This window comes from Daktulosphaira vitifoliae, unplaced genomic scaffold (genome assembly GCF_025091365.1).
Source record: "Daktulosphaira vitifoliae isolate Bord-2020 unplaced genomic scaffold, ASM2509136v1 Scaffold_2, whole genome shotgun sequence".
In the NCBI taxonomy this organism is placed as follows: domain Eukaryota; kingdom Metazoa; phylum Arthropoda; class Insecta; order Hemiptera; family Phylloxeridae; genus Daktulosphaira; species Daktulosphaira vitifoliae.
This window is the reverse complement of record NW_026099573.1, coordinates 10,397,216-10,423,437: the sequence shown is the minus strand read 5'-3', so window position 1 is coordinate 10,423,437 and position 26,222 is coordinate 10,397,216. Positions and strand designations below refer to the sequence as shown.

The 26,222-nt window shown below is 24.9% G+C and overlaps 1 protein-coding gene across 2 annotated transcripts in view; it reads right to left on the bottom strand.

Moving 5' to 3' along the window:
• Window positions 1-4,684: 4,684 nt before the first annotated feature.
• The window catches only part of LOC126897874 (scavenger receptor class B member 1-like), a 39,900-nt gene continuing 18,362 nt past the window's right edge, over window positions 4,685-26,222 (bottom strand). For both annotated transcript variants that reach the window (XM_050671814.1, XM_050671815.1), the window contains exons 2-10: window positions 25,601-25,692; window positions 23,909-24,072; window positions 22,671-22,815; window positions 22,125-22,325; window positions 20,063-20,199; window positions 19,561-19,832; window positions 18,203-18,321; window positions 17,607-17,732; window positions 4,685-5,368 (exon numbers count right to left, since the gene is read on the bottom strand). In XM_050671814.1, the coding sequence (XP_050527771.1) occupies window positions 4,943-5,368; window positions 17,607-17,732; window positions 18,203-18,321; window positions 19,561-19,832; window positions 20,063-20,199; window positions 22,125-22,325; window positions 22,671-22,815; window positions 23,909-24,072; window positions 25,601-25,692 (1,682 nt within the window). In that variant the 3' untranslated portion in view covers window positions 4,685-4,942. The remainder of the gene's footprint in view (window positions 5,369-17,606; window positions 17,733-18,202; window positions 18,322-19,560; window positions 19,833-20,062; window positions 20,200-22,124; window positions 22,326-22,670; window positions 22,816-23,908; window positions 24,073-25,600; window positions 25,693-26,222) is intronic.

The window sequence follows — 26,222 nt, the reverse complement described above, 5'->3', positions numbered from 1 at the left end:
TAACAAATAATAATAATAATTAAATGACTATTTATTAAATGTAAGATATTATCATTAGTTATAATGTTTTGTTAAATAAATGTGAAAATTATAAACAGTGTTTATGAAATATATATATGTATAAACATAGTAGTAAAAATGTTGGTTTTTATTTCAAACAAATGCTTACAATATAACTTTAAGAAAAAAAGTATTATATTTAATGAAGCANTTTTATTTCAAACAAATGCTTACAATATAACTTTAAGAAAAAAAGTATTATATTTAATGAAGCATTAAAACTTGAGCAACGACGTTGTTAAGTGTATTTTTTAGTATATTTAATAAAAAATGGGGATCGATTTATATTCAAATCCATTTTTATGGTACACACAGTGCAAAAAGTAATCGTGAATAAGCGTTGACTATATAATACACCACCAATAATTAAGAGGTTTTAAAGTGCTTCCAGATAAAAGTGTTTATTAAAAAAAATATTAAAATAAGTTGTTCTTAAATTATAATTTCAATTAATTAAATAGTAATTCCTGAAAAATGTTAATACATGTGCAATAATAAAAACGTACTAATTTTTTGTTTGATGTCTCTACTAAAATCAAACTTGGAACTATTCTTTATTAACTAGACAACATTTAACTTATCTACACCGCGCAATAAAAGTAATTAAATATTGTAACAATAAAACATAATAACAGCAGCGAGAAAGGCCTGATAGTCATATATAAATGAATAGATACTATTAGCTCATTTAAAGGCTAAATACAAAGTTCGTGTTTCAGAACATTGAAATTATTCTATCTTAAATCTGGAAAAATTAAATTAGTCTCTCACAATTTAAAAATTTTATTATTATTATTATTATTATTTATTGTATTATTTAAAATACATATAAACAGTTAATATAATAGATAAATTTTATAATATCGATTTTATAATAAAATTTGAAAATTTGCTCACATTAAGTTAGTCTAAATATTATTAATAATTTACAATAATAATAATCATAAGATACAATATGAATAATTTTTAGTTAAATAATAAGTTTTAACACCAATTTCGTTTATTTGAAATTAATCACATGAAAATAACAGAAATTAATAATGTACAAAATATTTTGTATACGGTCAGTTGCTGATTTTTTGAAGTATGAAATGTGTTTAAAACGTGTGATAAATTGCGTCACGCAATACTTAATAACTCTAAATTTAACAGCGCCACGTGTATAAAAATTGGAATAGTTGAAATAGGACAACTTAACACTTCGATCAAATTTCTATTAAAGAATAATTATAAATGTTATCACGTTCAAATAATTTAAAGACACACTTGTCCCATCTTACCTCACGTCAATAAATATTGATCAAGACGATGCCATATTATTAAATGGTACTTTTTTAGTTATATCATCATCTTATGAGAAATATCACTGACATATACTTCCATATTCCGGTCTAGAGTACTATGCTAGTGTTGATGTCCATATAAATGTACTATACCGACAGTAGAAGCCTAATATAAAATAGTAATTAATAAATATGTAAAAATAAGCAAATATTGATAACCAGTATCGGTCAGAATTGATATGATGTTGTACGTGTTTTTGTCTTATTCTTGAAATTTAAATTATTTCCTAATGTTATTGGTGGAAATTTAAAATATTGTTGATCATTTCAGTTTATAAGTTTAAAACACATTTGCTATAAAAATTGGAACATAAAAAAAAAGAATTTCGAGTACCATAGTCGATTTTTAGAGATCAATGCGTGATTCGAAAGAGAATTTTATAACCTTTTTTACAGTCACTATTACATTGATGAACACTATCACTAGGTAAGTTTATCTATTAAATTTTTGTCAAGATATAAATGTGGTCTAATGGAATTTTCTATGAAAAAAAAAGTAGCTTTTTAAATGTATAAAAACATACATTTATACTATTTAAGAATTGATTCAAATTGGAAAATTAAACATTAAATTTAATAATAATTTTCTCGTATTATTTTATTTCAATATTTTAGTTAACACAACAAGAGCACACATTAAGGATAAAGTTAATTGCCGCCTTCCTTAGACAATTGGCACAGTTGCTTAAAATTATGAATGTCTAATAAAAATTTACTTAATAAGTATTTAATTAAATAAGTTTTATTTAATTTGCTCTAAAATATGCTTAATTAAAATATATGATAAATAAAATAGTCATAAATAACCCATCCTGGAAATTTCCATATGGGTGACCTTGCATCATAACAATATAAAATATAATAATTGTAAATGCAGTGGATTAATTTCAAAGTTAAAAAATCCAAAAGAAAATTATTGCTTTGCTATTAATTATTTTTTTTTATAAATGATGAGTAAAATGAAATGATTGTCCTGTATGAGTAGAATAAGAGTATCGTGAAAAAAATTTTAAAAATTAAAACTTTAGATGTGTAATGCTGAACACGTTATACTCAGATAAAATTACCTTTATGTGGTTTAGAAGTTGCGGATAGACGGGAAATGTATTTTCAATTAAACCATTTAATTAACAGAATCAGTGAGTGAGCTCTAGGGATCGAGGAAAATGCGCGGGATGAGCGAAAAGTATAATATAATATGTGTTGTAACAATGAAAGTTAGTCTGAGAGAGATTTGACGCAAGCTGTTTTGTGGAGGATTTAACGGCCGCACGTGATTTCATTAAAGTCGACCGAAAATGAAAATGAAAAAATTACACGTACTTGTACTTGAAAAACAATGTTGATTTGAGCTGCATGGACTCTGAAGTCTATATAGGTAACATACACAATTATTGGCACCTTATGAGAATTTTAATTGTCATTACATTATATATTTTTAAAAAAAACATGCATTGGAAACTTCAAATATATTTTATTCGATTAAAAATATTATTATTTTTCTGAATATAATAAATAATTTATGTTGGTTTGATCAATTTTAGCTTGTTATTATTTTTTCACTGAATTACGTAAAATCCAAATTATTGGCACACCATAAAATTTATCCTTTATTTGTTTTTAAACATTAATATCTTATATTACGGAGTATGTTATTTAAAATTTAAAAATATATTATATATCAATTATGAAATATAATAAAACACGATATACCCAGTTAAGAGTTGTTTAGTTTGTGCAAAATTATAAAAGTCGTCTTTAGCCAAACGTTATTAAATTTTTTGTTTTATCATCTTATATTCTGAATAAAAACATAAATAAAAGAATAAAAATATTACCCGTGTAAACCATATTTTAAACTATCAAACAGTCATTTTGTTAATTCTATCATTTTCCTTTATATAAAGGAAAATTTATATAAACTAGATAAATATGTATGTGATACATATAAGATTGAACAGATCTATTTGACAACTTTTATAACTTTTGATTCAATCATCATTTTACTGGGATTTTTTTTATAATTATTATTATCGTAGACTATGTTAAGAATATATTTTTTTTATGATTTATCGTTAATAAGAACAAAAATAAACTTTTTTTTTCCAAAATAGCTAATTTTTAGCACTTCTATTACAAAAATGATTAATAGGTTTATAAAAAAATTTAGGACAATTACTCATCTAGTTCCAAGCATTTTATTAAAAAAAATTTAACAAGATGATTATTTGATTAAAAGTTATAAGAGTTGGCAATTAGACTTGGTCCACCCTAATGTACTGTTTTTTTTAATAAAATGGTTTATTTTTAAAATTGAAAAAAGTGAATTATAGATGGAAATAGTTTATTTGTTATTTTGCATCGTACAGCTACATACTGAAGCTTAAAAATTGTAAAAATTATTCATTAAAAGATGATTATTACTTAATATTTAAGTCAAATTAAAAATCATTGGAGTCAAAAACTGAAAAAACGAAGAAAAAAATCTAGCTATCATTAATATAATGAAAATTTATGTGAAATTTGTTTACTAATTAGAGTTAATTTTCAAAATCATATAATCAGTCATAGCACTATGAGTAAAAACATGCTTTGATACCAATGACTATACCAGTGCCAATAACAAGGTGTGTTACCCTAGCGACCCATTAAAATGTTTACATTCTATTTTTATCGTGAACTTAGCATCACTTAAATTAGGATAATCGAGAAATGTTTAGAATTTGTCTTTCTAAAACTTAGCTCCCTAAATATCAAAAATTATGTAATAAATCAATTGCATTATCGATTATTAAAACTAAAAACCCAATTTTTCAAATAAAAAATATAAATATTTTTCAAATAATAATATTTTAATAAAAACTAACCAAAAAAATCAGGTTGCTTAACGATATGTATTTATTCTTATATTTAAAAATGGCATTGACAATATGACTTAATACTATTATAGTGTTAAACACTGAATTATTTAAAAAATATATACATATTATCTTAGATAACGTTTTATACAATCTAAAAATAAAAAGCCTTTAATTTTCAGGTTGGATCAATCCTTAATTCAATTTTCAATATTAATTTATCTTCAATTCTTTAAATAAAATCTAATTTATGTATATATATGTATTAATATATTCATACAAATATATGAATTATCTATTTTACCATCATAGGTTTTAATATTGTGGCCAATACGAATGCGGCTACGAAGTTATAATAAAGTNATAGGTTTTAATATTGTGGCTAATTTATTTAATATTGTTTTAATATTTAATACGAATGCGGCTACGAAGTTATAATAAAGTTATTAAAACTTGAGCGGTGTATACAATAAAAAATTAGCTACAGGTATATAAAAGTTATTTATAATGTGCTTCAAATATTATATAGAAATATCAGTATCACAGTTGTTTATTGAAATCCACTTAGAGAAAATTAAGTAAAAAAAAATTATATATTAAATTGTAATAGAATAAAGTATGATGTTACAGTTATGATATTGTTGATGATAATGAAGACATGAATTAATGGCAGCACTGTCTTCATCGACCTCTAGTGTCATCATAGTTTGGCTTGAAGAATGGTTTAGGAACAATAACCGTCAGTGGAGAATAAGCCCTGTTATTAGCAGACTTCTTCTTTTCAGTGATCACAACAGTGTTGACTATCTCACAACCTTTGACAATATCATCTCCATCAGAAACCAACATACAATTTGCACCACATTGGCCTTTGCAGTCACCTCGGTCACCTTTTTGATGGCCAAGGTTACGATCATAACGACGAGAACAACAGATTGACCACGTTACGCCTTTGTTTTTACCAACTGATGACCGTACCGAAGGCAAAATAATCAGTGTAATCCCAACTAATGCCAATAACAGTATGACCATCTTTAATAGAAGTGGGCCCAAGCAAAAACACAAAAATAACAAGTTAACTAGGGATTCCGGTAACTTCTTGACCTCCTATTAATAAATAAAGTTAAATATAGCTTTAAATATATTTCAAGAATTAAAACTAAAATTAATCTTAAAGAATTGTGTGTCCATTAGAATTTTAAATCTTTCTATATACCAAATAAAAATCAAGTCAGAGTATCTTTATTTTGTTTACTAAAATGCATCTTTGATCAAATGTCTATCGCCCTTTTTATAAAAAAAAACACTCTAAATGAATACCATATCAATATTTCTCAATAAAAACTACTTAAAATTAATTTAATAACATAAAACTCAACAGAACTAATTTGTTTTAATATTTTTTATACATTATATGTCAATATAGGATTTAGTTTGACTCAATAATATTCTATTAAAATTTACATAGTCTTAGTAAACGTGTTGATACTTAAAATGTTGAATTAAATTTTAATGGTTATAACTAAATTTAAACTAAATTTATTCAATGAACTTCTGAATAACCAATAAACCATAAAAATAAGACCTCTGGATAATGCTGTTTATAATTGCTCTTTAATTTGAACCATAAAAAAACGATCATTAATAAATGCGCATAGTTATTTTTGGCTATCTAAAATAATATACGATAAAATATTTTATTCTATTAAATTTCAGTTGATATCCAAAATAATGAAATTATCAAAACTATTTGTTTTCTAAAAATTCAAATGGCAATTGTATGGTCCCCAGTGGGAGTTCATTCGGTATTCGCGGTTGACTGGCTTATTCAAAAAAAACTTACAGCTCCTATTGAAACTACAGAAATATTACTTTTTCGTCTCAGCATTTGTATTACCCGTGATCTCTCGAGAATAGTTTTCGCTTTTTTTCCAGACGTTTTGTAATAACCATATAATTTATGTAAAACAACATGCTATTAAATTTTTCTCAACTATACTTTGCTAGGAATTATCATCACATTTCATAATAACGAGTTAAATTTGACAAATTATTGGTTTTTAAACAAACTCTTATTATGATTATGTGAAAATTATGTAATAATCAAAACATTAGATGTAAATATAAAAACATTTTTAGAAGGGTTCATTTTACTATATTACATTATTAAACATTTTATTCCCTAAAGCTTAAAATATACTTCAAACTATGTGCAATTAATACAATCAGCTTAATAAGACTATAAAACACCCAAACAAAATACTAAATTATAGTGTAGAAACTTTTTTGAGACAAGTCATAACGAGTGTCTCCTTATATCCATCACACATAAAACATTAAAAAAAGAATAATTATTAATGAGGTATTGACTTGTATTATCCTATAACCGAATTATAATGAATGGGTGTATCTCTTATTACTAAAATAATATTTATATTAACTACTTTTTGTAAGCAAAATTTCGATCATAGTACATCAAACGTGAAGTAATGTTTATTAAAATGAAACAATTAAATTAATACTAAAAAAATGGTAAATAATTCTAAAATATAAGACTATATTAGATTTTTATAGAATGCTTCGCTAATTTATATAAAAAAAATACACAAAAGTACATAAAAGAGTTATACAGACTATGACCACTCTAAATTGGCAATATTGATGAAAAGCAACCTTCTTTCACTTAAACAACTAAAACTAAAACTTTTTTTTATTATGACAATTGCCGTCACAAAGCTAAAATGAGTGTTGAAAAATTAATTTTTACCTATAGAATAATTTTTTTTTAATTATATGATCTTTTTTAATAATTATTTTTTGGTAGCCTCCTCTTTTATTAAAAAATTACCGTTTAAAACAATAAAATTTTGATAAGTTGTGGTATTATACCCCATTACGACTTGATTATGATAAACAAAACTAAGTAACCACAATCTGACAAGTTTGAATAGAATGAAGATTTGCCATTTAAATAGTCGTAGCAATACAAAACTAGCCAGCATTATCGGAAAAAAATTAAGTTAAAGTAAAACTTTAGAACTTTAATTAGTAAAATACTAATTAAAGTTCTAAATTATAAACCTGAAAATCAAAACAAAATAAAATTTTAATGATACTAACTTTTAAACTAATTTGAAATTAACTTCAAATAAGCACAACGTGACAAATACGAAACTGAAATTGAATTATAGAGATTACTCTTGACATTAGTACAATTGATTACTTTTAAATAGTATTTTCGTATTTATAGGTCAGTTGTTAGGTTCAGAGGAAATTAAAAGATTAGTTTTTTTAATGACATATATTTAATAACTAGTAAACTCATTCTTTAAATTTTGTCCTAATTAAGTGATCACTTAAATTGTAATAATAATTATCAATGTCATTTACACTCCACTAAAATATTGTAGTAAACATCAAAATATGTCAAACCCAATTCTCACATTACACCGTTTGTCAAGAATGAGGTTCATTGTCTTGAATATTGACTACGTGCAACATGTCATAGCAATATTTCTAGTAATTAATTTCTAATAATAATTTGCCAAATTTCCTCAGAGCATGTTTGTGCTAAAGCATAAGTTATGTTTTCCTATAATATATTTTATAGCTGATTAGCGTAAACTTTACAACTTTGTAAATAATGCTAAGTATTATACGAAATAAGAAATAAAACTAAGAAAAACAATATGTACATAATTTATTGTGGCACACGATGTTAAAAACATTTTAAATAATTTCAAAAAGGTATAAACACTAGACAGAATAAAAAAGTCAATATTAAAATTCAACTAGTGTATTTTTTTTAAGGTGAGTGATTCGGTCTAACGTTAATTCTGTTTATTCCGACACAGGATCCCAGGAGAGGGACTATGGAAGTACAATTGTCACCCTTGTAGTTTTTCATAATAGAATACTACAAAATTTAGTAGTACGCAATTAAATTTTTATCATTATTATACTCTAATTAAATGTATTAACAAGTTTTTAAACTTACTAATAAACTAATTGAGGAATTGTATTATATATATATATACCTACATTAATAATTATTGCTTATTAATATTAAGTTGTAACTAGGAGTTAAGGAAGTTCCCATTGCTTGTACTAACGCCAATCATTTAGGCACTCTGTCAGTGCATATAATTTTTTGAGGATGACTGTTGCGATATGATAAAATCGTATTGATACTTAGAAATGACGATAAAACTAAAAGGTACTACTAAAATAAATATTTGAAATTTTCATGACGTCTTACAATAATAAAAAACTAATAATTTTTTTTCTGGCATTACAAAAAATGTACAAGATATTATATTTATTATGTACAAATAAAAATCCCGAATACACATCTTATTAAAAGAAAATATTCCAAAATTAAAAAAAATGTTTCACTAAAAAGAAACTTGAGAATAAAAACTTCAAATTATAAAAATTGTGAAGCCTAAAAGTATAAATTATATCAACTGCATAATATACTTAAAAATATTTTAAAAGTAAGCCGACACTTTTATTTAAATAGTACCAAAAGTGCTTATAAAAGTACATTTATACAGTAAAAATATTTATTCCTTCACACGAATAATAAAACTTTTAGTTAAATAAATAAAAAAGCAATGGGAAATTTAAGAAACATGTAACAATATAACCACAACATTTTTTTTTTTTAATTTTATCTCATTATATTATCAGTAGATTATACGTCTAACTTTATTGAATATAAATATTGCACCACAATCAATCTCATAAACTAACTTCTCTTTTTAGCTTAAATATTCTCGTGACTATCATAATTTTCCTTTATACAGGAGGTTTAAAAATTGAAACATATGTATAAAAAGTAGAACTTTTTCAACCTAACTTTTGAAAATATTCCAAAAATACTGTTAAATAAGTTAAAAAAATAAAATTTGTCCCGTCACCTTTTCTTCTATAGGAAAATAGCCGTCGAATTTAACGAAAATGTGATTTTTAAGTAAAAATTACTGTTTAACATGAAATATTTTAATACTAAAACTGCCATAACTTTTTGAAAAATGAACAAATTATAATAATTTTTTTTTATATTGAAATCTCTGATGTTTCTTAGATGATTATCTTTCATTTGATATAATTTTTTTAAAGATCTGACTCTAAACCTGCCCACAGGAAGGATTCGAAAAGCAATTTTTGCACTCAAGTAAAGCTTTTTTAATTAAATTTTTGAAAATATTCCGGAATATTGACACTTTTTTTTAATCTTAAATTCAATTTTATATTATATACTTAACTATAAAAAAAAAAAAAAAATTGCAATATACATTTTATTCTTAGTGAAAATGGATACCGTATTCAAAAATTTACTATTTTTGTCTTAAAATTCTAGGTTTTTTATTTTATTTTATTTTAAAATATCTTACAAGAGGAATACACTGACTTTCATGAATATTATAGAATTTAATTGACATAGAATAAAGTTCATAAAACATAAGAATTTGAACTTAATTAAATTTTTTTGCTTTTTTTAAGTCGAAAAAGTATTTTAAAATTTGAAATAGCTTAAATTGCTAATTTTATTACCTAACAGGAAACACAAGTGTTTCTGATTCGGCACACTTGTGTCTTTTACGCTTAGGGTACGAGGTTCGAATCCGTATGTTACTATTTATATTTTTCATTTTTTTTTTTGTATTAGAAAAAAAATGTGTCAAATCACTTGATTTTTATCTCATTTAGATTAAATAACTTCAATAATTAATGAGGATTCCATGACTGTAGTCTCCCCTTGTGAGAAGAAATTTCTTATTCATATTGATATTTTACTATGTGGTTTTATTTATGGCTGAGATTTATTTTCCCAACCGTCAATTAACCTACTTTTTTCAACGATACATACATCGAATGATTGCAATTCGTATTTAGTTGAAGATATTACCCTCAAAAATTGAAAAAAATCCCTTAATCAAATAAAAAGTAGCTTAGCTAACTTTATCTATACAAACTATAAAAATCATTCATTTCTAATAATTTTTAAGTATTTATTGTTGAATTAGATTTGATATGATAAAAGTATTCAACTACAAAAGTCAATAATTTTACTTTGTAATTAATTAATTTTTTAACTCTATTTGTGTGTGCAACTACTAATCAATAATATTCCAAAATTTTTTTTTATATGTTGCTATAGAAATCATAAATCTAAAAATAAATGATATTTAGTTTCAGCTGAATTTAACAATGGATTTTTATAATTATAATCAAATTTTATATTACGCTCAATTGAGTAGATCTTTTTAACAACTTTTTTTTTTTATTGTTTTTTTTAGTTAAAGTAAATTATTAAAATTAATTCAGTTCTGAATATTTCCATTGTAGAATTATTTTAAACACCAAAAGTTAATTGTAAATGATTACTATGATTTATATTTAAGTGATCTGTTACAATAAAAATTAANTTTTAAACACCAAAAGTTAATTGTAAATGATTACTATGATTTATATTTAAGTGATCTGTTACAATAAAAATTAAAAAAAATAAAGCTTTTCTGATAAATTTACTGTAAATAGTAATTAAAAAATTTGCTGACTACATAATTATCTTAACAATTTCATTTTTTCTATTTAATGATATCAATTTCAAACTTGTATGTTGAGCTAAAAGTTATGGTAATAAATTCTTTTTTTTTTTATTATTATAAACTTTCACTTTAAAGGACAAAAAAAAGTAGATTAAAAATATAAATCAATAATAATTTGAAAATAATTAATTATAAAAATTATATATTATATTTTTAAATCTAAGAATTACTAATCTGGATATAATTAAGTAAATAAAAGAAGATGTTGTTTTTGTAATTATCCATTAATTTCATAGAATTAAATACTATCTATAGATTTGCATCGAAGTGTTTCTTATGATAGTGATTTTATTCACTGTCAGATTAAATCTATACTGGACACATCTATGCCACATCCCCAATGTGCTGGTTTTTTTTCTTGTTATTGAGGTATTTAACTAATAATATATTTATAGAGTTATTGTTCTTTTATTTAAGTAATATTTAAATATAACTTTCAAACCGACCAGTGCCATTTTTAATACATATTTAACTTTACATTACGTGTTTAATCCTATATTACAAATTTGTAAATATTAGTAATTTTTCATTGCAACTATTTATTATTTTATTAGTTATTAATGAATTAGAAAAAAAAGTTAAATTCGTCATCTTGTCCCACGAGGTAAATGATTTTTTTAATAGGGCAAGTTAACATAACTTAGCTTAATTTAGATAATGCTTGAAAACTAATTATTTATGTAATCTTCAATTAAGATAAAGTCACCTCCTGTCTCCTTTAAAAAATGCTGGATGTATTATACAGTTTTTAATAGGTAACAATTTTTCATTCTACAATCTATTTGAAAAAAATAGTATTAAAGTATCTAATAGTATAAAAATACTATTAGATCCTAGAAATTATTAGGTTTAATTTTTTCAATAACTTAGATAGTTTAACTAATTTTAAGCAAATTATTTTATATTAAGAAATTTTATATATAAATAACAATAAAAATATTTCACTTTTCATTTTATTCAAATTTGATTCCCCCTAGTACTCCACTAATTGGAATAAGACTTTAAATTTCAAAAACTTTTTATTCGTGATGTTTATCTTTAGTTAGTTTTACTTTTACAATAAAAAAAATTGTATTTATTTATTCGCACTTAAGTTAAAACCTTCCACCGCAAATCAACAATATTTTATTGGTTTTGCAAAAAAAGGTATAAGTACAAATTAAAACAAAAATATATATTATAATAATTATTTTAATAATTTTTTCGTTGTTTGGTTAATATATTTTAAAGTTGTTTCAAAAAAATCTAAGAAGATCATCTTACCTCACTCCCCTTTATTAATCTATATAATATTAACTATATTAAGATGAATTATATTTCAAAAAAGGTAAAAAAAAAATGGTTTCTTTTCATTCTTTTCTATAAACGAGATGTTATAATGAAGAAGATTCTAAAACTAGAATTAAAGTGAAATGTAAGTTTTTTAAGAATAAAATAATTTAAAAAAAACCCAACACAGTGGTGACGTGGCATAGTTGAATCAAGTATAATGATATATATGACAGTGATTAAAATCACTATACAAAATAACGCTTCGATGCAAATCTTTAGATAGTGTTTAATTTTAAAATATTTATGGATTATTCTAAAAGCTACATTATACATGATTAAGATAAAGTATGTCGAATAAAAATATAGTTTAAAAAAACACGCTTTTAAAGCACATCGAACTAAAAAGTTAAAAATAATTTTTAAAATAAGCTTTAAATACCTATGAACAAAAAATACTAGTATTATTGTGATAAAAGCATCGGGCGCTCAATATACGAAAAATATGGCACAAAGCACCCACGCTTTTATCACAATAATACAAGTATTTTTTGTTCATAATTACTTAAAACTTATTTTAAAAATTATTTTTAACTTTTTAGTTCGATGTACTTTAAAAGCGTGTTTTTTTAAACTATATTTATTTTTCACTTTTTAGTTTCATGTTATGATAGTAGTTACTATCAATATCATGGTTGCAACGGGTAACGGGAAATCAGGGTTCGATTCCCTGTTTTGTGGGCGGGCGGGTCGGACTAACGTTATACCTGTGGTATAAACGGCGGTAGGAGTATACAGGGTGTTAAGTAAGTTAGGTAACAGTTAAATTGTTACAAACAATGAGTACAATAGAAATTTGTTTCCTTATTTACTGAACACTCTGTATACGTAAGCCGTATGCACGCGGATGATAATGGTTAGTCAAAATAAAAATTTGTTTATATATATATATAATATTGATCACACGCACGTGTGTATGGGTATGATAACCAAAAATAAATTTATACAGGAATAGTATTGCCGGCGTGTAATGAGCGAAGCGTGGGGTGGGGTGAATGCGATATGACAGTCTAAGTCTAGACGACGGAATATGCGATAACGCGTGACGTTTGGAGAGTTAAAACATACATACATACAAACATATATACATACATACAAACATACATACATACATAAAAACATACATACATACAGGTGAAACTAATATAAGGGTGTTAAAAAAGAGATATAAATATTATTTCTTATAAAAAAATTGTGTTGATCTATACACTTTTCAATAAGTTATAGCATTATAAAGTTAAAAATATAAAAAATAAAATCGAGAATTTTCACACACAAAAATAGCATTTGGTAGTCATTTTCACCGTGAAGACAAAATAAAGTCCAAAATTATTTTTTTCCATAATAAAGTACATTATATTAACTTTATTTTAAGATATATATAAAAGTGTCAGACTTTCCGGAACACTTTCATAAGTTTAGTTGAAAAAGTTGTAATTTTAAATCCCTTCTTTGGGCAGTTAAAGGGTCAGATTTTTAATAAAAATATACCAAATGATAGGTAAAGACATCAAGCATCTATTAAAAAAAATTATACTGATTTGTTTATTTTTAACAAAGTTATGACAGTTTTAAGTAAAAAATATTGAAAAAATTATCGATTTTAAAATTTGTAATTTTTTTGGAGGTTTCCCCCATTTACGAAGAACGAGGGAAATTTTTTCAATTTTTGAGGGTAATTTCTTCGACTAGATACGATTTGTGATCTTTTGACGTACTTTTGAAAGAAATCGGTCCAGTGAGAGCTGAGAAAAAGTGGCAATAGACATAAAAAAAAAAAAAAAAACACATAGTAAAATTAATACCTTCTCAGCTTCGCATCGAAGCTAAAAATTTAATTTTACCAAAATTAATAATAATGAAATAAATATAGTTTTATTTTATAAATTTAATAGTTATATTCCATTATTGGAAGATAATGAATAATTTTTAAGATAGCAATTGATTAAAAAGATATTTTTACGAATTGTCGTTCTAAAATTTTCATCATTAATTTAACTAAAATTTATTGTAATTGCATGATGCTTTTTAATCTAGTAATTCATAATTCTTTTATATTAAATTTAATATTTCGTTTGAAAAGCTTTCTAACACATCTCAAAAACTATATCTTAAATAGATATTTTGGAGAATTAAAAAAAAAAAACGGTAACATAGTGGGTAAACATAAGCTTTAATTTAACATATGTATAAAGCTCTTAGTATATACGGAATATTTTTAAAAGTTATTTTGAATCAGAAAATAAATTACCTAAAGAATTTATAAAAGAAAATTGTTTTGATACATTTATTTTTAAATAAGTTATGATAATTTTAAGTAAAAAATGTCGAAATTTATCGATTTTAAAATTTGTAATTTTTTTGGAGGTTTCCCCCATTTACGAGGAACGAGGGAAATTTTTTCAATTTTTGAGGGTAATTTCTTCGACTAGATACGATTTGTAATCTTTTGAAGTAACGTTGAAAGAAATCGGTTTGTTGAGAGCTGAGAAAAAGTGGTATAACAAACACAAAAAAAAGAAAAACATATCATAGTAAAACCTTCTCAGCTTTGCATCGAAGCTAAAACTAAAATTTGAAATTAAAAAATCCTTAATTAACTAATGTTTAAAATTTTATGAGATTTATCTATTGAATAATATAATATTAAAACTTTTTTTTTAAACTTTTTAAAGCATAAAAAAAATAATTATAAAAAACATCAGGCCTCCTTTTGTATGACGTCGACTACATGCTTAATGTGTTTTTGGTTGGAAAAATTGTTTATTGTTAATATATTAAATTCAAATATTTATGAAACATTTTTAGCAAATTCATTTTTAAATTTGATTTTCTTCATTGGTTTAACATTAAAAAAATGGTTATCGTAAAGAATTTTTAATTGTTAAATTGTTAATAAAAATATTTATTTCCCAAAAATTTCTTTTATAAATTATTTCTTTTTATTAATAATTATTACTTATTATTGAAATTTGTGTTTGTAAAGAGAAGATAATTTTTTTATTATAAAAATATATTTTAAATTTAATTAACTAATTTTTATAGATATATGTCTAAATTGAACATTTTATAAGCTAGTTTTTATGATAATAATGAAAATAGTGTTTATCATATAATTTAGAGTTTAACCATAGTTAAATAAGTACACCCTTTTACACCTTTTCCAAAATCTGACCTTTCCATAAAAACATAATAACAATATACAACCCTGAAAATCAATTTTAGTTGCTGTTGTCACCAAATAAATCTGGCAACTTGGTTTGAGTGTAAGTGTACTCCGTATTATATTGTGGGTCAACTTTTATTTATGTTTAATACTACACACTTTAGCTGTTATTCCAGAGGCGATAAACCCAATAAAAGTAAAAACTATAAAATTTTCTTCGTCCAGTTAGGTAACCTAAATACATTAATGTCAATAGAAATTGTGAAAAGCCACTGGCATTTGGCGTACGAGCCGAAGGTATCTTTATTCTTTGTACAATCATTTCTTAGTAAAAATAATTTTCCACATTTTTAAAACAATCGCATAGCTCATCACTAACAACGTGGCTTGCGTAAAGAGCATTAAGAGTAACGGCTTTTGTTTTTCTTCTTAATACATGTTGTACTGCATTAAAAACGAACGACTTCGTTTTTTTAGTAGAAGGATTTTTTTACTTTAATTTTTCTGATGCTTTAAAAATGTTTGTGGCAAGTCTCTTTAATAACATTTTCTTTCAATATCACTGGTTACTTTCTTCTATGACTTCTGGCCCTGATTTTCATTTTGTCGACCATTTCAAACTTGTAAGATTTTTCCAAATATATTTAACTACTTCTGTAGTAATTTACCCTTAGGTCTTTTTTCACTCTAATACAATCTCGAAATATTTGTAGCTATTATCAGGTTTTTTTAAAATAAATTTTTCGTAAAATAAATCCTCTGGTCTTATTTATCATAATTATTAACGATAGTTAAACAAAAATATCTACATACAATTTTTTAAAATGCAAAACTCGCCACGTATTTTAGGAACATATACTTTTCCATAAAAAAATCCTCTAAAATACGAATATATTCAACGACATAATGATTATATAAATTAAATAACGCGGAAATATAAATGTTTATATGAAAAAATCAATAATATGATATTTAATAATTCATAACAAAAGATATTAAAACAATAATAACCTATGTAAAAAAGTTACAATAGATGAAAACTGTAATTACATGTATAACATATTACACGTAACTTGAAATTATATGAATTAAAAAATTGTCTTGTATTATATATATGTAAAATATATATTTTTTAGATAGTAGAAATATAAATTAAATTAAATTCTTTAAAAAACATAAAAGAGCAACAGAATATTTTAATTTCAATTAGTAACGAGAAAAGTCACCATGTTGACAAGGAGTATAAACAAAAGTAACATTAGTCGGAAAATAAAAAGGCAGCCACTGACATTACATCAACTTAAAATGAATAAACCGAACAAACATGACCAAAGGGTTGAAAAAAGTTGTCGTGTCTATGAATACTTTTTTTAGACGTTTATCTGATTCGTGTTTTCAAACGATGAATCGTCTTGGGTAAGTACGCGCAGGTATACAAGTGTAACCTATTTATTATTATAATTAGTATTTTCTCAAGTGTCTGCGATATTATGCAAAAACACACCCCAGGTGTTAACAGAATAGCGAACTAGGGTTAATGCTCATCACGGTAGAACTCTGGTAATATTCACTTTCAAATAGAAACTGTAACTAATTAACCGGAAAAGTTTCGAGATATTTTAACGATTTCAATAAATTAGAATAAAAATATTGCGACCACGATAAGAGAGGCACTTTCCAAACATTTCACTCGTCTTTTGTGTTGTACTGAAAATCATGGGTACAATTAAAAATAATGGTTCAATGACCATGTTCCAATAAAATAAATTCAAAACAATTTAGTTTGAACCGTTTTAAGTTTTGTTTAATAGCGATTCCGTGCGTTTCTTGATACAAGAAATGGAGGATCTAATTATTATTACTCACCCGTTTAATATATTCTGACGATAATTACTATAATAACTTGTTGACAGTATAAGTTATGATGTTCGGCTTTGTAGTAGCTATAACACATTACCATTATACTTGTATTTACATTCGTCCCCCGAACGTAGTCGGCACATAATTAATGCCTTTTAAACGCCATCGATTTGTACTTAAAAATGTTATAACAAAGGTATTACCGAGTTCCGCTCAATTATAGACGATTTGCGAGCGTCTTCTTTCTACTGTAGTGTAAGAAAGAACTGATACTTTAAAATAGTTCCACGATAAAAATAGGAAACGTCAAGGCCACTCAAAGCTCCGACCAGTCGAATCCGTCATTAGCTGTTAACGAGTATTTTATACTCACCAAGTGTACCCAGAACACTGGCAATGTCAACCCGTCAAATTTCCTCGCCCGGTTATTGCGTTCCTTTGTATTGACTACTAAATTCAGCTGAAGTCTCGTATTTATCATCAATGGAATACCAATGTCCTATAAAGCAAAACATAGTTGATTAATAATAGAATTTCATTGGAATTCTACTACATTTTAAGCCGATTACGAAATTAACGAATATTTGCACAGATTTCCAGTGCAAACTGTGCGGTTTAGTGTCGTTCAGCAAAGCAAACAGATGTCTTAAACGACACATTATTAAGTATTGTTATTGTGATTGGTGCAAATGGCTCGTTGGCACACGACAATCAAAGCCGTTCTTAATACTTTAAAGAAATTCACTGGGTTTTTAAATCAAGTGTTTTACAATAACGTGAAAGCTCCTCTATAGGAACTTTTGCGTGGATTTTCATATTTCGTCAAACTTAACGGACACTACCTCAAGCCTATTCAGCAGAGCACAGACAAAACCGTAATAAACGAACGCAAACGAGTGAGTAACAAAAGTTCTAATCAACCAGGCCGTGGAATCACGAGGAAATCATATCTATTAAAAATGTAATTACCGGTTGTATGGCCATCACGGATTCGTGTTTCTCCCGTTCGGGGGAAATGCCGTCTATTTTGCCCACTAAAGATGGATCTCCGTCATAGAAATGAGGAAACGAAACGGCTACCGGAATATCTGAAAAATAAAATAAACTACTTATGAAATTCTTTTTAATGTTACATTTGAATTGTTGATAAAAATGTATAAATAAATATTTAAATTAGCTATATTAGTTATATTAATAAGAAATGAAAAACATCGCATTGTAAAGATTTTCTAAAGTCATTTTTCGAAAATAATATTTTGGAATTACTATGTGTAATTAATTGAAAACCCAATTACATATATTTTAATTCTTAGATGAATTTATTGTTTTTATTGAATAATGGCTTAGCTAAAATGAAAATAATTTAGGTTAATACGCGTTTTACTAACTTTTTTTTTTTGTGTTCCTTTAAGTTCCCATAATTATGTAAAATTTATTTTATTAAGTATAAAATTATTTACATTTATTATATTTATCATCTTGTAATGATAATTAAAATTTTTTTCAAGATAGTATATCTAAACTCAAATTTTTATTCATGAATATTGATACTTTTAAATGATATATGGTTTTTTTATGGTACTTATATTAGATTTTGTTCGAAATTGTATATTAATTTTAATTATTATTTTTTATCCTAACATTTATGTAATGAATGTTACCCAATTTAATCATCGAGGGTTTCTATAATTTTCACTATTAATTTCGATGTGTTATTTATTTATACTTCAATTATCAGTCTTCTTTCAAGTATACTTTATTTCTCTTTAAAATATTCAAAGTTTCTTCGTATAATTATTATTTATACAAATAATCGACAAGCAAAGTCAATACATTAAAAGAAAACGGTAAATTTGAATTTACGATTATAATAAGAAATAATTTAGGCTTAATCATTAATACAAATTAGTAATCTAATTATTACCAGGTACTGGAACGAACCTAAAAAAAAACGATTCTTTATCCGGAACCTTTAAATTTTTAGAACTCGAACCGGAATAAGAATTTTTATTTTCAGATAGCCACGAACCAAAACCTAACCGAAACTATATTGTTATTGTTAAAAGAACCTGAACCGAAATAGTACCTTTAAATATTTTCTTAAAAACCCAAAACCCGAGCCTGAACCTATAAAATACATGGTTCCAGTCCCTGATTACTGCATACTAATTGAACAATTACGGGCAATTTTTTTTTTTTAATTGTGGAAAATTTAATAATTTTATTTGAATAATAAATTTTTAATTTTGTAAATAAAAATTTATCAATTAAAGTAACTAGTAATCTTTTTTTTTTTTCATTCTAAATTATTATTATATCATACATACTATAATAACATGGAGACAAGTCCGACAGACCGGCTGGCAAACACTCGCCATTTTTACAATAGCAACTATTGTTTTCCATACTGGAATTGAAAGCCTTATGTGAAAACTTATAATAATTCACCTCATACCCGTCATCTGTATCTCCAACCGAAGAGAATTCCAATAGTAATGTCCTGCAAAACGCTTTGCGATATAGCGGAAAATTCATATCTGGCGTTATATGCCTTGGGTATACAACTCCTTCTGTTGCCTTTTCCAAATTACAATGGTTTCTAAATGACAATCAAAAAACATTAAATACTACTTTCACCGATATTATAACAGTTGATAAAATCATCATATAAACCGAAAATTTGTTAATAAGACGTTAAATCATGATACTTGATCTATAATTCTGCTAATCGACGTCCATATTAATTTTTCATCGTCGATGCAAAATTATTAGGATAAACTTATCAAACTATCTTAGATGTATTCAACATCGATGGAATAAATGTCTTACGGTTCATCTGGATGTTTTTTATCTATCCACTGAGAAAGGTTTAGCGAACCGTTAAACTCATCAATAGTATAAGGACGTCTATTTTCATCATCAGATGGTAAATTCATAGTAACAACGTTTGTGCCTTCATTTAACATCTAAAGATCAATAGGTTAAACAATATCAATTAATTTTATTAACCCAGATGTAAAACATTACGCATATTATAGGTAATGGTTCCTCAAGTAATTACAGGAAGTAAAAACTGTTACTATTAAAAAAAAATATCATAAAAATAAGCGAAGGTTTTTGTATAGATAAAAATCTACATTTTAAAATTTTACAGGCTATAGTTTTCGTTGTAAAAGCTATAAAATTCATAGCACAACGATATTATTCTATTTTGGATGCTGCACACCAACACAACATAACGTACGTGAAAAACATGTGGTCCGACTAACTAAATTTACGATTTCAATATCGTCGTTGTACAAGTGGTGCAATAAATAAATAAAAATATATTTTTATAATTTATAGTCAGTTAACACCTTTGTAAACATGTGTATTGTATTGCTTATAATTGTATACAAATGAATTTAAAATTATTTCGAGCGTGTTACCATCTAATAGACACTATGTCTATTAGTTACAAGGACAAAAATAATAACAATATTGAATATAGGAAGTGTAAAAAAGGCAAAAACGGTTTTATGGTGTGTAGAAATGATAATATACAAAACAATATGATCATCGTGCGTGCGTTGTGTATATTTTTTACGATTAACATTTTACAGAAGTAACAGCGAATTAATAAAAACTAAACACTTCCCTGGTAAACTATTGTTTAATACTGGGTAGTGGACATATAAAATTTTATGACTACATTCATTTTTCATTTTATTCCAAATAAAACTCCACTTTTTAAGTTTTATTATTTTATTAAAAAATAACCAATGCGGCCAAATGAGATTCCGTGTAATAATTAACATGCTCGTTTTGTGTAAATAACCATCACAGATTTCCCTATAAATTGTAAGTCATTATGTGAAAAGGTATTTATAACGATCGATACAGTTGAAAAAAAAATTAAGCGCTCTAGAAAATTATGCATTATTTTAAAAATTGGCCATGGTTAATGCACGTTTTGCATGATAAACGTCACTCTTTAAGCGCTTTATTAAATCAGTAAAAATATTATAGTAACAAAAAAATACTTAAGAAAAATTATTTGACGGTTACTTGTTTTAAAATACGGCCCGACTGTATAATTTGATGCAAACCATTTCATGCAATACATGACTTTAAATTATAAATATTCTTTGCACGCTAAAAACTGTAATTAGCATATTATAAGCCCAAGCCTACACTTTACTCATTAATTACACTACTGCTATTGATCTTCCGTATTTCAGACGGTCCTTTGAATTTAAATGAAATGACCGTTTTGGTGTTTGTTTTTTAGAAAATTAAAACTGTACTTTAAAAATAGTATTTTTACAGATAAAGTTCTAATTAAACAATTTATTTTAAAAAAATTAAATTTAAATACTAATTGGACCTTAATTAGAAAAAATCAATAGGTTAAATTTATTAAAATATGTTTAAAATATTAATTTAATCTAAAATATAAAAAATATTTTAAAGTTATAGCTAGGGTTAACCAAAATAATTTCAGTTGTTGACAATTTTTCTTATATCTGGTAAATCAGTTAATCTATATCCAATTTTTTTTACATATCGAAAAAAACATTACAGATACCAAAATTATATGGGACCCGCTTTTTTAACTTAAATTCGACTTAAAATTTGACTTAAAAAAAGTTTAAGTTTTTTAATGTTTTTAAAGCGATTTCATAATACTTTTAATTTCTAAAATTATTGAACTTTTAAAAAAAATTCTATATATGCATAGGTGTGAAATGGTAAAATTATAGTGAGGAACTAAATTAAATTTTTAACTTCCAAAAAATAAGTATTATACAAAAACGTTTACTAAATTGTATACTGGGAGCTAAGTTCCCTAGGTAACTGACAATTAAAAGTAGCTATTTAAAGGTAATAAAATTTATAAATGTCAACTCACTCGTTCTAACATTCCGAATCTTGTAAAGTCTATCCAACTAGGCAACATTTTACTGGCCAGACTTACTAACTTATCATCATAACCCCATAGAAAGTCGTGTGCAGTTAAGTTTAATATTGGTTTTGAGTCCAAGTATTCGACTAATGATTCAAAAAACATGTTGACTACCATCGGCGAGTCCTTCAGAAGTGAAGAAAATCCCTATACAATTTAAAAAATAACGTAAATAAATGTTATGTTTAAACATTGAACATCAAGTTTTTTTTTAACATAATCTCAAGGAAACTATTATAAGTAATAAGCGTTTTATTAATTTTATTATAATCCATAACCAAAAGGTAGAAAAAATTGTATTTACTAAAACATAAATGTAAATTCGTATATTGACCACTGAATTATTTAAAAAATATTATTTAAAAATTTTTTTTTTTGTTTATTTATTTAGTATTTCTAAATTACACCTGTGCTTACAAAACTACTATATACGATAGAAAATCATTTATTAAAAAATCATTTTTCCTATAAAATAAACAAATGTATTATTACCAATAAGGGCAAATTAGGAACGAATAAGTGGTCTACTTCTGGATTACTTATTGACAATTCATGATCAAAATGCATTTTCCTTCTAGGTATATATGATATTGTACCGTTGTCGTTGAACGTTATGTTTTCATGAACCAACTCTTCCCTATCATTAAAAAAATATAAATTTAAAATACTGAAATATTTATAATTTATCAAGTGTAAAATTTAAGTGAATTTTTTAGCCGTATTATAGTATTGCGAAGTTAAAAAATATTCTGACTTAGTTTAAATTAGTTCCCGTAAACCTGACTTTTTTTTAAGTTAATTATAAAAATCATGAAATATTTAAAAGTATTCGGGAAATTGCGAGTAAAATTTTACAATCACATGTCATACTTGAAACTAAGAAAGTTTTGGAACTTTCTATGTTTGTATTAATTTATACTTAAATGAGCAAAGCAAACAGATGTNGAACTTTCTATGTTTGTATTAATTTATACTTAAATGTCAAATAAGAATAATACTCTAAAGCAATAATTTATATATTATTATTTGTTTATAATTTCATTTTAAATATTTTATATTTTATAATCTGAATTTTTATATACAGAATGTCGTTATCAAAACATTTTACCTATTTTTTTTAATTAAAAATATATATCATACTTTAGATCTTTAAATTCTATAATACAATACCAATTTTGATAATTTCTCATTATATTAAACAATATAATAGTAATATTTTCATATAACAAATAGTTTAACAGATTAAAAATGTCATCTTACTTATTATTATTCAATTCTAAAATAATTTAAAAAATAGATTACGCATTGTTTTACTTATAACTAGGATCTCTTAACCTAATATCAACTGAAATTGTAGACTTCCTATTAAAATAAATTCTTTTTGTCTTAAAAAATTAATAAGATACATAAAAAATAAGAATTTTAAATAAAAGTGTCTTTGAACTTTTATTTGCTAAAGGTGTTTAGATAAATGGCGTGGACGAGTGCCAAATAATCGATTTTCGGCGAGCTATTTGAAAAGGAAATAAAATTAGACGGTTTATCATAGGTTTGGACTTTTTAAACTTTTGGCCCACAAAATCACCAAACGCCAGCAAACAGCAGTTTTGAGACCAAAACTCTGCCACAGTAAACCGTATTGGGAAATCAATAGGTTTTCATTTTCTCGCGTCGACAACTGTGTTAAAAACAACGATTATAAAAATATCCGTAATCAAAACGATTCTTACCAGTAAACGTACGGGCCCACTTCCTCGACATGAATTTTTTCATCTTCACCAGACAGAAACCGTTCCGAATTGGTTATGTTGAACATATAAACATTAATGTAGAGTTTTACCGGTGGTTTCTGCCACAATTGATATAGAAACGACCCTTCTACAAATGTCAATTTCTGTTAAAAATACAAATAAACATTGTCAAGGCGCTGTTTTTTACTTGAATACATGTATTCCCATTACTCAGGAATAGTTAATCATTATCTAAGAAAATTATTACTACCTATGATTAAACTTTCTACTAAGTGTTCCTAAACTTAAACTTTAGATTAATGATACATTTGGGAGTGTAGATATTTTATCAGTGCAAAATACATCTACAGAAGAGTAAGCTGTAAAATAAAAATTAACTCGAATATTGTATCATTCAAACAGTTTTATTTAAATTTCATATAATTCATCATTGAATTTTCCAGCAGCAGCAACAAATATTAATCTAAATCATGTACTAAATAAATGTTTATTGTAAAAAAAATTGCTTATATAAACATGTTTATATAAACAACTTTCCATCTCTTAATTACATTCTTTTTGTTCAAGTATTTTTGCGTTGTACCAAAATAGAGTAAAACAAAAAAAGAAAATTAATTAAGTTGCTCGTTACTTTCAGATATTTACTATCACTTACTTTAATACAGATGTTTATCTTATTTATATTTAATACTAAATTAAAATATTTAATAAGCTTAATATAATAAACATGTGTTGTTTGTTTTGACTCGTAGAAAAACTATCCATGTATAATAATATCCTGTATTGTTTATTATAGAATATGTCTATTTTAAGTATATTATTTATTTAAACATTATTAGTAATATCAATTGATGTCAAAACTTCTGTGATGGATATGATTTTAACGAGCTATGTTCAAAACTGACGTTTTAAAGTTTTTAATACATATTAACAATATTTTAAGACACGAGAAAGTATTCTGGTTCTCTTCATTTTCATAGTTATCGAGCCCAATAGAGTGTAATTTAGCTTTTTCACTAAGATATTTTTTTGGAATTATTCTATTTAATGTTAAAAAAAATAAAATAAAAAAAACAGTTAAATAATTTTAAAGAAACTTATGGATGAACGCTCAATTCAACTAATAAATATTAATACAGATAATTATAATTACTAAAAAAACTTTACTCTATACATCGTTTATTAATAAAAAGTACCTAACTATTTAACAATTTTTCAATATAATTTTTTAACAAAAAATTATTTGTGTATAAGGGTGACCGACCCCAAGTAATTGGGATTAAGGCGAGGAAAAATAAGAAGACTGTTTAAAAAATTGGCTAACTAACTATTATTTTATATTTATATTTCTTTGCTATTTTTTTAAAAAATAATTTTATACGAAAATTTGTTTCAATTTAAAATACTGAGGGATTGAAATTAATGTTAAATTAGTAGATCCAAGTGTACAATCGAGAGAAGTTGCAGATGATAGAAAAAGATGGCGGAAAAATTGTTTGCAGGAATGGTCTTGAAAGCCGTAATCCATAAGAAGAAGAAGAAGAAGAAGTTTATATATATATATCTAATTTTACTCAGCCTCATTCAAATGTAAAATAAGTTTGAAGTATTAAAGAAAACTCGAGGTCGATCTATACTATATTAATTGATTATAAAAATGTTTGTACTCACAGCTGATTTAATGACTTCCACGGGATTGAAAAAATATAATGCATATGATAAGATAATTAGACTAAGACCAAACCCTCTGAACTTGGAGTTTCCTGAAATTATTAAAACATATTGTTAACATTAATAAACTTAGATAAAGCTCTTAAATAAAAGAAAGAAAAATCGGAACTACATATAAATTTATATATTTGTTCTCATTTTATGTTCCCCTACAATATATATTTGTAAATACAATGTAATACATATATTAAATAGATTGTCAATCCTTTGTTAATATAAAGATGTCCATTTGTCTCGTTGTACAGATCTACCCTCATAAAAAATATATCAATAACCGATCAGAAATTCATATTAAAACTATTTTTTGTTTTAATATTTCATTTTCTAATGATATTTTTTAACACAATGCAAATTATAACTACAATTAGTACTCATACATATTAGTGAATTATATTGTACGATAAAATTTATAAATAACTTACAAGAAATAAAAATAACTTAGGTAGTACTTTCATATAACATTAAAATATACAAATATTCATTCGAGTCATAAAAATAATTTCCGTTTTATCAAAATATTTTTTTCTATCATTAACTGATCAGTAATTTTAGTCAACTTAAC